General features: G+C 45.9%; 1 protein-coding gene and 2 pseudogenes across 1 annotated transcript; all 3 read left to right on the top strand.

Moving 5' to 3' along the window:
• The first annotated feature begins 535 nt into the window (after positions 1–535).
• LOC101705169 (olfactory receptor 2G2-like) lies at positions 536–1,453 on the top strand (annotated as a pseudogene).
• A 5,895-nt stretch (positions 1,454–7,348) lies between these two features.
• On the top strand, positions 7,349–9,018 carry LOC101705540 (S1 RNA-binding domain-containing protein 1-like; annotated as a pseudogene).
• Positions 9,019–11,183: 2,165 nt separating this feature from the next.
• Positions 11,184–12,088, top strand: LOC101698366 (olfactory receptor 2G2-like). The gene is given in 2 exon segments (XM_087197921.1): positions 11,184–11,745; positions 11,748–12,088. Coding segments are annotated over 2 exon segments (903 nt in total).
• Positions 12,089–13,667: the final 1,579 nt, after the last annotated feature.

Here is a 13,667-nt window from a genome sequence, read left to right as displayed (position 1 = left end):
TCCTTTTTAATTGGTCTAAAATATCCATTTGCAGGAAAATCTGATCTCCTCTCCTCTCCCTTCCTCTCCCCTCCTCTCTTCTCTTCTCTCCCCTCTTTTCTCTTTTCTTGGAGTGCTAGGAGTGGAACTCAGGACTTTCACATAGACCAATATCCCAGACATTTTTTATTTTGAGGCAGGATCACTCCAAGTCACTAAGTTGTCTAGGCTGTGCTCAAATTCCAAAACCTTTACATTGAAAAAATGATGTTAATGAAAATTGAAGAAAACCTCATTCTCGGTTGCTTCTAACTTCTGTTTATCTTCTAAGTACATGGAGAGCTGTTGCCAGTGGTCTGGGTCTGACATGGGGTAGGCTAATAAGGGCATCACACCCCGACATTCTCTACTTTGGCCTTCTCTCCACACTTCTGTCTAAAGTGTTATTTCCTAAACTTTGAAAACAAAGTCTTCATTGTCAAAGATGTAGCCTGAAGTGGCATGGTTCTCAATGATGAGACTTCCTCTCAAGTGGGTGGATGGCCAAGCAAGAGCCATGTGGTGGAGCAATGACAGTGGCCTCCCAGGCTTCATTCTCATGTGCTTCTCTGACTGGCCCCAGCTGGAGCTGGTTCTCCTCGGAATGATCTTGCTCCTCTACATCCTGACCTTGCTGGGCAACTCCACCATTATCCTCAGATGCCAAACTCCAGGAGAACATGTACTTCTTCCTCACGCATCTCTCCTTTCTGGACCTCAGCTTCACCAGCAGCATCATCCCCCAGCTCCTAGTCAACCTGGGGGATCCCATGAAAAGCAACTCCTATGGCAGCTGCGTGGCCCAGCTTTACCTGTCCCTTGCACTGGGTTCCATGGAGAGTGTCCTCCTGGCCCTGATGTCCTATGACTGCTATGTGGCTGTCTGCCATCCTCTGCAGTATGCCTCTGTCATGCACCCTTGGCTCTGTCATGTCCTGGCTTCTGTGGCATGGCTCAGGGACGTGGCCACCATCCTGGTGCAGTCTACACTCACCCTGCAGCTGCCCCTCTGTGGGCACCATCTCGTGGTCCACTTCCTCTCCAAGGTCTCTGTGCTCAGCAGACTGACCGGTGTGGACACCACCTTCAATGAGGCAGAGCTCTTCATGTCCAGTGTCCTGTTCATGCTCGTGCCTGTCTCCTTCATCCTGGGCTCCTACGGCCTCATGTCTGGGTGGTGGTGGGCATCGCATCAGCCTCAGGCAAGAGGAAAGCCTTTGGCATCTGCTTGTCCCACCTGCTGGTGGTAGTCTTCTTCTATGACACCATCATCTTCATGTACCTGCAGCCAGCTAGGAGCTACTCCAAGGACCAGGACAAGTTCACTTCCCTCTTCTACACTCTGGTGACACCCAAGCTCAATGCTCTCATCTACACCCTGAGGAACAAGGAGGTGAAGATGGCACTGAGGAGAATCCTGGTGACAGCGTTATAATGGGCTTTCTGATTGTGGAGAGACCTCAAGGAGCAGCTGCTCTTCTTCAAGGTTGGGGGTTGGGCTCACAACCCCCCCCCCCGGGCATCTGAGGAGAGAATCTGGATGGCAGCTTGAATTTCATGGTGAGACGCACTGAGGTCTGATGATGTAGCAGGACCTTTCGCCATCTTCAGATAGGGCTACATGATACTAAACTGCACAAATTAAAATGAGATCATTATTCTCTTCAACTTTGTTCTGTGTGGTAGCCTTGGATGACTATCATTCTGCTTTCACATTTTTCAGAGAGTGGAGTATTGCAGTCAGTGACAGGACAGAAAGCAGGATCTGCACCTCTGTGACATTGCTCCTCACTGTGCCCAGGGTCCCTGGCCCTGGGCTGGGTCCTGTGAGCCCCGTGGCACCCTTGCTGGCCCACTGTGGGTGACTGGCCCTCCCCTCTTCTCAGAGGTACTCCTGGCACTGTGTATTTCTCTCTTCACTGTGGTTTAGAGAGTGGCATTGTGTTGTGGCAAAGTCCCTTCCTTCAGTAAGCCTGTTTGAGGTGACTCCTGTATGAACAGTTCAGCATGGGTGCTTCCTCATTTTATCCACAGACCAAATTACACCATATTTGCCTGCTCTTCCTGGCCACTATGAAAACAACCTCAGTGTTGACACATCACAGCTAAAAGACCGGCTTCTGGTCTCTGCTTTGCCTCTCCTCTCTCTCAGTGTTAGGAGATGAAACACTGCTCTCTTCCTGTCACCTGCTGTGAGTCACCTGGGACAAGCCTGGGATTACACCTCTTGGCTGCTCTCCACATTACCTGCTTCTCTCCACTGTGGCATTTTTAGGTTGTTTTCCTGTTGCATTTTGTGGTACTCGGGTGGAACCTAATACTTTCACACTTGGGCATGTTCCCAGGCTTTTTATATTTTTATTTTAGACAGGATCTTGCTAAGTTGCTAAACTGCCCAGGCTGGACTTGAGCTTGCAATCTCCCCGCCTCAGCCTCCAGAAGTGGAAGGTTTACAGTCCCACCCCCCACCCCTGGCTTCCACCAGCCTGTATTGTGTCCCTGTGGAGTGAGGCCCTGGTCTTCCTGCCTGGCAGGGGATGTTTGGTCACTGACTCACTCGGTCCTTTTCTTGTTCCTTCTGTTCTTTTCTCTGTTACCAAGAGTGTGCGATGTCTAACACAGCATGGGGTTAATGGATCATGGAATTTTTGTTTCTTTTAAGAAATAATTCATTTATTTAATTATTCAGGTATGGAGGGTGCATAATTTTAAAAAGAAGACCTCTGACTTCACAGGGTTTATGTGCTAATGGTGCTCCTCAGTTTTTGGTGAATGCTCACTTTAATAATGTCCATTATCAAGAAATAGCAGTCAGTGTTATGGAGAAGACTTTCATCTTTAGCAAATGATTTGAAACATTTATATCAATCAAACTATAAAATTAATAGTCACAAGCTTTCCTTTCATTTTGATATTTGTATTTCAAATCGATACAGTTGTAAACTAACATTATCTAGGCAGTGACACATCACCGTGAACAAAGATGAAAGTGTTTTTTATTACCTAAATTATGAGTGTGATGGTAACTGTGTAAGAAAAGAAGGTGCCAAGGGTGAGTTGTAAAGGTCTTGTAATGAGCCTTGTAATGTGATCAAAGCACCCTCAAGTGTGATGGACTGCTTAGGTGCCACAGAGGACATTTTCTTTAAGTCCACAGGGAGTTCTAGAGGCTGTGTGCATGACACAGTGGAGTGGCTGGACACAGAGTAACCTTCCTTTGCTGACCAGAACACAAGTGTCTAGACAATGGAACCAAATCAGAAAAAAAGTCTGTAGAGGAGAGAACAGAAAGGACATGGACTCATTAGGTGGGATGCAGAGGTAGGGAATTAATTGTCCATGAGGCCCTCAGATGATGAGGTAATCAGGGAGTTGGAGTATTCTATTCTGAATAACAGTGAAGCAGAACTTAATTTTCACTTCTTTAAAAACTCAAAAGTTAAGTTTATTTTGTAATGGATATATAAAACCATAATCTTGTGTATATGCATGGGGCATCATGTGATGCTTTGGTGGATTTTACTTCTAAATGAGCAGCGAACAAGTGTGGGCAGGAGGAGTAGGGGTGGGAAGTGAGCCCCGCAGCCCCAGGCTCCAGCTTGGTCCACGGACCAGACCTCTGTCAGATCCCACTTGGCTGAGGGGGCAGAGCCTGGGGCCCCAGGGGCAGGCTGCTGCGCTGTGGCCACGCACGTCCCCTGAATCCCTGTTGTGTGCACCAGCATCACAGTGCAGTGATCAGTACGAATTTAATTGGCCAGCATCTGGGAAGTTGCCAAGCTCACTGGCCCCTTCCTACCTGAGTCCACAAGGGACAGGGAGAAATGGTGATGTGGGGAGTCTTTCGTGAAGGTACCCACATCCTCTGCTGGGGCACTTGCATGGGTTGCATACTCCCCACAGAGGAAAGACATGGTCCCCAGCCCTCCTGGGGTGCGAGGGGCCCATGGTAACTGCACAGTTCTCTTCCACACGCTGTGTCCTCACCACAGAGGATAGTGGCTTCCCATCCTCACCTTCTTGCTCTGAGGGCCAGGACTGTGGCATGGCTCTCTTCCTCCTCACAGCTTTCCAAGCAAGCTCTGCCCCTCAGTTGGAAGCTATGTATCTCTCACCATGACTGGGAACAGCACTTCCTGTGGCACCACATGCTGTGTCCAGGAAACACCCAGCACTGGCTTCCAGCCCCTGTGGCACTCCTGGGGCAGACACAGGATGTGGCTAGAGGACTTCACAGAGTCTTCCGGGTAGGGGAGGACAACCAGCACACCTGGCCATCAGTGAGGGGCTGGACCCAGCATTTTCAGGATGTCACAGCCCTCTGACTTTTAGCTTGTCCTCTCTGAGCAATGCCTGAGATGCTGGGGCCATACTGTGGAAAGCTGTTCACTTCCACTCTGATCACAGCATGTGCAGGCACAGTGGAGAGGAGGACATCCCAGGAGCCACAAAGCCTGCTCGTGGCCATGAATAGTAGGGAAACTGTAGTGACCAGGCTGGCCCTGTCGGTTCTGACTTTGGTCACAGGTAAGTGGTGACATCAAAACAGACAGAATCATATGGTCTGTGTATTTCACCTTAGTCCTTTCATGTTGTCCCTAGTTCAGAAACATTTTTATCATTAAATGTCATGATTTTCCCTTCCTTCCTTCCCCTTCCTTCCTCCCTTCCTTCCTCCCCAAATCAGATCACCCCAAAGGTAGTTCATAATGAGTTTAAATTAATCATCCCTGCATTTTCTAAATTTGTAAAAAAGAAACAAAAAACCTAACCTTCCAGTTCAAAGCTTTGTTCATATGCTGCAGGTTCCTGACGTACCTGTCTATGGTCTGGAGCCTGTCCAGCTGGGCTGGATCAGACCTGCAGCATCCACTCAGCCCATTGATCAGGGACTCAGCTCTAGGGGAGGTGGACAAATTTGGCATCTGCTTCCTTCTGCCCTCAGTCTCGGCACCAGTCTACGGTGACCCCGAGGGTGGTGAATGCTGCCCCATCTCTCCTGTCCCTCTGCTCCTCCCTTGTGGGCACCCTGGGATCTCCCTTCCCCATGAAAAAGGCATTGGGATCAACCAGAATGTTTCACTTTGTAAGAGGCACAACTAATTGTCTGACAGTATTATGGCCTCTGTCTTAGAATGGTCTCTGTTCTCTTGGAAAGTCTGTTCAGGATTTCTATAGCAGGTTTTTACTTGTGTTTTCTCATTGGATTTTGGGAAACAAAACAGCAAAGAGGGTATTGATCAGTGGAGTGCACTTGCCCTGCTTGTGTGGGGCCCTGGGTTCAGTCCCCAGTGCTGAGGGAGAAAAGAAACATTTCAGGAGGAGGAGAACTCATGAGCTCTGCATGATCTGCGTGGAGAACTCTGCTCTGCTGTGATGTGTGGGGTCCACTGTGCACTTCACATTGGAGAAAGAGGCACTGTAGAGAGTTTACAGCATGTCTGCATCTACAGGGCTCTCTTAACTCCTTTGCTCATTGCTGAAACAAAACACCTGACATTCACATGTTAAAGAAGGAAAGGTTTATTTGGCTCACAGTTTGAGGAGATTTCAGTCCTTAGTCAGCTGGCTCCAAGGCAGGGTGGCATTGCAGAGGGCCCTGGCAGAGGAGAAACAGTTCAAGGCAGGCAGAAGACAGAAAAAGCACTAACAAGGGACCAGCACCAAGCCTCTTTCTTATCCAGGCTGCCCACCTTCAGGGCAGGAAGCACTCAAAACCTTAATCCCAGCATCACACACTGGATCCAGCCACCTCCAAAAAGCCCCATCTATGCCTGCATGAGGCTTTGAGGGGGCATCTAGATACAGCCATAATGGTGACCTTTCTGATGGTGACAAGAAGACCAAATGGGGGCCTTGACCTTGGAGCCTGACTCCAGGAGGGTGGGAGCTTCTGGGAGGCCAGCAATGCAGAGGGCACCCGCTGGGCTGTGTCCCCTACATGCAGGAGAGGCTCCTGATATCCAGCACGAGAGAGGTCCCATGGGGCTCCTGTCAAAGGTTTCAGCAGGATCTGCACACGTGGTGAGCAGTGGGGGGGAGGAGAAAGCGGATGACCAATGTTTCTCTCTTTCAATTTACAATTTCATTTCCCTTCACTAAATTTTTCTTGATTTAAGTTAAAATGTTAATGATGACCTTTGCCCATACAGATATTCTTGTTTTGTAATAAAAGTACTAACTCTTTTCTATGTATGTTGATTAGTCGCTTTGTACGGAAAACTCCATAGGAAGTAAGTTCTATTAAAATGCTTCTAAAAGAACAACAACTTTTACCATAACTGTTAATTCTGCATTATTATTACTACTCCTACTACTAATATTTTTTGTCTTACTGGAGATTGAACACAGGGTCTTCGTACTGAGCTACATCTTCAGGCCTTTTTATTTGTTTTTATTTTGAAACAGCATCTCCGTAAGTTGCTCAATTGCCCAGGCTGGGCTTGAGCTCAGGACCCTCCTTCCTCAGCCTCCCAGAGTGTTGTGCTGACAGGCGCATGTCACCAGGCCCAGCTTGGAGAAGGTCCTTAGTGAGGGCTGACAGTGGTTTGCTTGCTCATAGACAGTGCTCCTGCTCAGCGTGTCCCAGTCAGAAGCATCTACATGTGGAAGGAGCCCTGTCCATCCTCAGGGCAGAGTGCTGTGGAAGGGTCTGGGCAGTGGCTGGTCCCCTCGTCTGCTCACAGTGTGTGCCCCGTGATGGAGAAGGAGCCGATGGAAGAACACATTCAGATGCATGGTGGATCCACAGTGTATGAGACCACACTAGTTTAGAAAGAGGTTCAAAAGTGTTTTTCTACACCAGATTTTTACAGTTCTTCATTGGCTCATTCAGTAGTGTTACCTGATGTATACTAGTTGACGATGTGTTTCTCCATCTTTGAAAATGAGGGGCTGGTGCAAAAGGACTCTCATGGATGACAGCAAGGTTCTGTGGGGCAGCTGGTCTGTCTTGGGGCCTTGGAATCGATTTTTTTTTTTTTTTTGCAGGAGATACTGGTTATTGCTCTGCGTTTGAAGAGATAGGAAAGAGATTTGGACCTTTTGACCTTGCAGCTATTCCCATTGGAGCTTATGAGCCAAGGTGGTTTATGAAATACCAGCATGTAGACCCAGAAGAAGCCGTAAGGATTCACATTGACATTCAAGCAAAGAAATCTGTGGCCATTCACTGGGGAACTTTTGCCTTAGCATACGAGCATTACTTAGAGCCTCCAGTGAAACTGAGTGAAGCTTTGGAAAGATATGGACTTAAGACTGAAGATTTTTCTGTCTTGAAGCATGGAGAATCAAGATACTTAAATACTGATAATTAAAACTCTGAATAAAGATGAGCACAGAAGCTTTTAATGAAAAAGGCATCATTTGATATAAATTGGAAAACAAATGAAAAGACTAAGAAATTCCTGAGTGTTAAAGACTTTTTCATTAGCAAACAGCTCCTGCAAGTGTGTTTTATGTTTTATGTAATAACTTGCTTACCAGTGTGATGACCAACTTATGAAAACTCTGAAGAGCCAAACTGTCATCAGATGCAGAGAAGGAATCAGTAATGATGTTTGGACGGAACCTTCATCAACTCCTTTTAACAAGCCCTGTCCCAGGGCGCACCTTGATGGGAGTAGATCCTGGTTACAAACACTGTTGCAAATTAGCTGTAATTTCTCCTACAAGTCAGATACTTCATACTGATGTGGTTTATCTGCATTGTGGACAAGGCTTCTGAGAGGCAGAGAAGATAAAGAGACTTTTGCTGAATTTCAACTGCAACACAGTGGTGATTGGAAATGGAACTGCCTGCCGGGAAACTGAAGCTTACTTTGCTGACCTGATGATGAAAAATTACTTTGCCCCACTGGATGTCATTTACTGTACTGTCAGGGAAGCAGGAGCATTAATCTACAGTGTGAGCCCTGAAGCCAACAAGGAGATGCCAGGGCTGGATCCTAATCTGAGAAGTGCAGTTTCCATAGCAAAGCATGTACAAGATCCATTAGCTGAGCTAGTGAAAATTGAGCCAAAGGACATTGGAGTTGGAATGTATCAGCATGATGTATCCCATGCTTTACTCAAGGCAACACTGGACAGTGTTGTAGAAGAATGTGTCGGCTTTGTGGGAGTGGATATTAACATCTGTTTAGAAGTTTTGTTAAGGCATATTGCGGGATTCAACACCAACAGAGCCAAAAATATTATTGAATGGAGAGAGAAAAATGGTCCCTTCATCAACCGAGAACAACTGAAGAAAGTGAAAGGGCTAGGTCCAAAATCCTTCCAGCAGTGTGCTGGCTTTATGGGAATCAACCAAGATTGTATTTGTACATTTTGCAGTAGTCAGCAAACTGAAACCTCAAGCCAAATTCAAGGAATTGCTGTGACACCTTCAGCAGGTGTTGAGGTCACAAATGAGAAGCAGGGCAAAAAGAAGAACAAAACCTCAGTGGATGCTATGCTAAAGCCAAATCCTCTGGACCAGACTTGTATTCCTCCAGAATCATATGACATAGCAATGAGATTTTTATCATTCGTTGGAGGGACACTGTGTGAGATTGGAAAACCTGAAATGCAGCAAAAAATAAATTCATCTCTTGAAAAGGAAGGAATAGAGAAAGCTGCAGAAAGATTGACAACAACAGTACAAACCTTACAGATCATCATAGATGGTGTCAGCCAACCTGAAAGCTTTGACTTTCAAACAGATTTTGATAAACCTGATTTCAAGAGAAGCATAGTATGCCTGGAAGATCTGTAGGTTGGCACAATTCTGACAGGAAAAGTTGAGAATGCCACTCTGTTTGGGATTTTTGTGGATATAGTAGAGGGACGATCAGGGCTGATTCCATACGAAATGTAACAGAAGCAAAACTTTGTAAAACAAAGAAGAGAAGGAATCTTGGACTGGGCCCCGGAGAAAGAGTGGAAGTCCAGGTCCTCAACATTGACGTCCCGTGATCCAGGATTACTCTGGACCTTATTCCAGTGTTGTGGGTGTTCTGCTGAAGGCCAGACACTGATTTTATTTCCCTATTTCTTTTTGTTTGTTTGTTTGTTTTGGTACCAGGGATCGAACTCGGGTCCTTGAGCTTGCAAGGCAGGCAGCAGAACCACTGAGCTAAATCCCTTGCCCTTTATTTCCCCATTTCTACAGATTGACAAGCATAAGTAAGATATTCCTGAATTTTAGGTAGCATATGAGAAAGAAATCACTTAATATCAAAACGATTTTCTGAACATTTTCCTTCGTCTTCTCTTATGAGTAAATAGAAAACCAAATGTTTGGTTTCTTTTCCCTTTAAAGAAAATAACTGGTAGTCATCCTTATGTGTCATTTTTGTAGTAAGTTTTCTGATCAAAACTTTAGTTTTTATTTTTTGTAATTCATCATTGACTACATTTTTTACAACAAATTGCCTCAGTTCTGCTTGCCAGCATCTGCCTTGTTGGACTTCTATAGGATTGTCTTCTTGATTTGAATTATACAATGTTTGCTGACACAGTAGAGATGACAGTACTTCCATTTAATAGATTTTTTTGTTATTATCAGGCCTTTTGGCCATGATACATTATTTTTGCAAACTTTATTTTCCCTTGCTATGCAATCAAAAAATACACTAGTGAAACAGATGTGTTTCTAGCTGTCCAATGAATGGTTCAGAGCATTACTGTGAAATATATATGTATTGATCTCTGCAATAAAGTTTTGTGGCTAGTGACTTGCAAAAAAGAAAAAAAATAGAAAATGAGGGTATAAAAATGGAGACAAGGGGAGAGGGACTCTCAAGGGGTTCCCCGAGGACACGTCAACACGTTTGCTGGACATTCGGCCCTGGTGTTGTGACCTCAAAGCCTATGCTGGACATACACACGCGCAACTTAGGCACAAGGAAAGAATGCAAAATATTACAAACTAAGATTAACCCCTTTTCGAGTTGCAGGGAGCTAGGGAAAAAGGCTTTGCCATTGTGTAGTGGTAATGTGTTTCTACTTCCCCCTGGGGACTGGGCCCAGGTCCTCTGGTGAGGCAGTGCTCTACCACTGAGTGCATGAAGGGCTTTTTGTACTCAGAGGCTGAGGGCATAGCTGTGTTCAGTCCCTAGCACCACAAAAAATAACAGTGGTAATAATAATAATAATGATCCAGAGTTAAAGATGATGACACACGTTGGCACTTTTTCAGAAGTGTATTAATGTAACTTACTTCCTTGGTAACTTGGGCCAGTAGGAAGGACTGGCCCTCTACATGAAGCCATAAGCAGCATCTTGCTGAGTAGCAGCATTTCATGAATGAGACACAGTGTTTATGTAGGGATAAAACCAGATATTATTCTCACTTGGAAATAAGCATCTCTCTAATCATATGCTCCTAGCAACAGGAAGCACATGTCAGGTTGACACTTTGGGTTATGTTTAAAGGGCAACTGATTTCAGGGAAAAGAGATCTAAAACCCTAGAGATACATTTCTTTATTAAAAACTAGTTTAAAGGTAGAGAACACCCAGGGTACTTGTGAGGGGAGGCCAACTAAAACATAAAAGCAAACAAGAGCTGAAGAGAGGAGGGGAAAGGTTGCACATAGATGGCATAGGATGAAATCAGAAGAAATGGATTCAAGTATTGAGTACTCACTCACATGTGGCTTTGTCCAGACCACACCAGCTCTCAGGGGTGGCCTTTGATTCAGACAGTGCCATCTAGAATATTTCAACCATGTGACTTTGTAACTAATTTCCACATTTTGAGAACGATGGAAAATGAATTTTCCTCTTTCACTGAAAATCACTGACAGAAAACACCAGGTTTCTGTCTCTATTGGAATGATCCCAGGTTCTTCTTTTCTGCAAATTCAAAGACTGATTTCCAGCAGTAAATTTGGTTAATGGAAAGGATGATATGGTTTATTTCCAACAAGAAGTGGGGGTATTTTAAAAAAATATGTCTGCTCTTCTGCATGTCTTCAGATTGGTCAGGCATTCTGAGGACACATGTTCACATGGAGAACACACCTCGGGAAAGGGATCTGCATTGTGCATTGTGAGGATGCAATTTCCTGGTGTGTAATACACAGTGCTTCTCTCCTAGGTAAGCTGTCCCCTCCTTGGCCATATGCAACTTGTCAACCTCCTCAGCTATGCCCTTGCCATGGGGAACATGCTTATGACCTGTGCATGGTGAGAACCAAAGAGACCAGTGGGACAGGGTTCATCCTGTTGGGGTTCTCCAGCCACCTGAAGCTAAGGAAGGTTCTGTTTGTGGTTGTCCTGATCTTGTACCTACTGACCATCCTGGGGAGCACTGCTATCATCCTGGCATCTGGCCTGGACCCCAAGTTCCACATGCCCATGTACTACTTCCTCTCACATCTCTCCTTCCTAGACCCCAGCTTCACCAGCAGTGTCATCCCCCAGCTCCTAGTCAACCTGGGTGATTCCATGAAAAGCATCCCCTATGGGGGCTGTGTGGTCCGGCTCTACTTGTCCTTCACACTACAATCCACAGAGTGTGTCCTCCTGGCAGTGATGTCCTATGACTTCCATGTGGCTGTCTGCCATCCTCTCCACTATGTCTCTGTCACACACCCTCAGCTGTGTCACATCCTGGCTTCCGTGGCATGGCTCAGCAGCATGGCAACCACCCTAGTGCACTCTACCCTCACCCTGCAACTGTCCCTCTGTGGGCACCACCTTGTAGACCACTTCATTTGTGAGGACCCCATGCTCATCAGGCTGGCCTGATGGACACTACCTTTAATGAGGCTGAGCTCTTCGAGGCCAGGATCCTGCTCCTGCTCATGCCCATCTCCCTCATCCTGGGCTCCTACGGCCACATTACCCAGGCAGTCCTGGGCATCATGTTGGCCATGGGCAGGAAAGCCATTGGCACCTGCTTCTCCCACCTGTTGGTGGTGGTCATCTTCTATGGCACCATCATCCTCATGTATCTGCAGCCAGCCAGGAGCTACTCCAAGGACTAGGGCAAGTTCGTTTCCCACATCTACACCGTGGTGACGCCCATGCTCAACCCTCTCATCTACACCCTAAGGAACAAGGAGGTGAAAGGGTCCTTGAAGTAGGCCCTGGAGAATATCCTGGGAGTAAATCTTACATGACTGCAAGATGAATTTAGAGTGGTACTATGGTAGGCATCTCCTTGTGAAGCGGAACACGTATGACTTCACCATTACTCATTACTCACACAAGCAAGATCACTTCAGTTCCCTGTGTTTCAAGTCCTTTCTGAAAAGTATATGCATAGCATCTGTGAGATTCATTTTAAGTCAATGCTGGGCCAGGTTATGTTGACCATGGAGTCCAGCCAACCTCTTTCTCTGTTAGTTGCAAGTGACACAGTGGTCGCTGAGCTTTCCTATCTCTCTGGATGGACACAGGCTCGTTTTTTTTCAGGGTTGTAGTGAGGTCTATGCCAACTGTGTGGGCTGATGGGGAGCTGAGTTCTAGCACCTCTTGCAGTCCGCGAGGACAGGTGTGCACAGGTGAGTGCAGCTCACATGTGGTTGTGAGGCACAGGTCATGAGTCTGGCCTCCCAGTTGTGCAGCAGATCCAGGAACCAACAAGTCCTGGTCGGCTTCCTGAGGAGCAGTGCTGATGGGTAGTGGCCTGTGGCTCACAAGAGGTGCAAGTCATAGCACCTTTTATTGTCACTGTGCCTCTACATTTCTATTACGGAACATATGTTTCATGACATTGAGATTTATCTTTCAGATAAAGCTTAATCAAACTGATTTAACTATTTACACTAACATAGAGTTATTACCCATAGCCTTTGCGTATACCATTTCTATTTTAGAAAGGAATAAATTTTGTATCTGGACTCTTGGAAAATGTGTGTGAACACATAGTGTTCTAAATATGGTACTTCCTGCTTCGCTTCAGTATTGCAAGCCTTAGATCATAGTCAATAGTGCAAAACAATGCTCTGTGTTTAAACCTACATTAAAGTAAACAAATGAATTCAGTGGCATAAGGGAGATTCTTATAGCTCCAACCCTGTTAACATTTCAAATTCAGAATGAGAAGCCAAGGAATGAACTGATGGGAAGCAGACGCACAGTCCAGAAGATGGTGCTGGGCTCCTACCCTGCAGTCTTTGGTGTGTCCGCCTCTCACCTGCTATTGAGTGGCTTGTTGAATTTTTGCTGTGCAAAATACTGTACGCATTACTTGGCACAGACACAAAACAAGAAAGAAATGTCACGTTCAATTTTAACTCATTGCTAATTGGAAACATGGATCAAAAAGCGAAGCATTCCTCTGTTGTGAACACAGGAATGGGGAAAAATAAGAACCATGATATATTATGTAAAGGTACAAGATCCCAATGATGAAAGTAGCTGTATTGTACACCTAACATGTACCAATAAACTGAATGGGATAAAGAAGCCAAACATACACTATGAGAGGACAAACAAGATGAAGTGCAGATACAGTGGATCAAGGCACTGAGACTGTGACTTTGATAAGGCCCTGGCCCTGGGGTCCTAAGAGCAGTGCCAATGAAGAGAAACAGGCATCAGGGAGCACGAGCAGTGTTTCAGGAGGTGAGGGACATGCTGGGCCTTGGAGGAGACTCCTTAGAGACTGGTGGATGGGGATTTGTCAGCATGAGGTAAGTGATTCTTTCCAAGGTACAT

The sequence above is a fragment of the Heterocephalus glaber genome, unplaced genomic scaffold, assembly GCF_053883595.1.
Source record: "Heterocephalus glaber isolate CG9 unplaced genomic scaffold, H.glaber_assembly_v1.0 deba00001673, whole genome shotgun sequence".
Taxonomy (NCBI): Eukaryota; Metazoa; Chordata; class Mammalia; order Rodentia; family Bathyergidae; genus Heterocephalus; species Heterocephalus glaber.
This window is presented reverse-complemented; position numbering and strand designations above follow the sequence as displayed.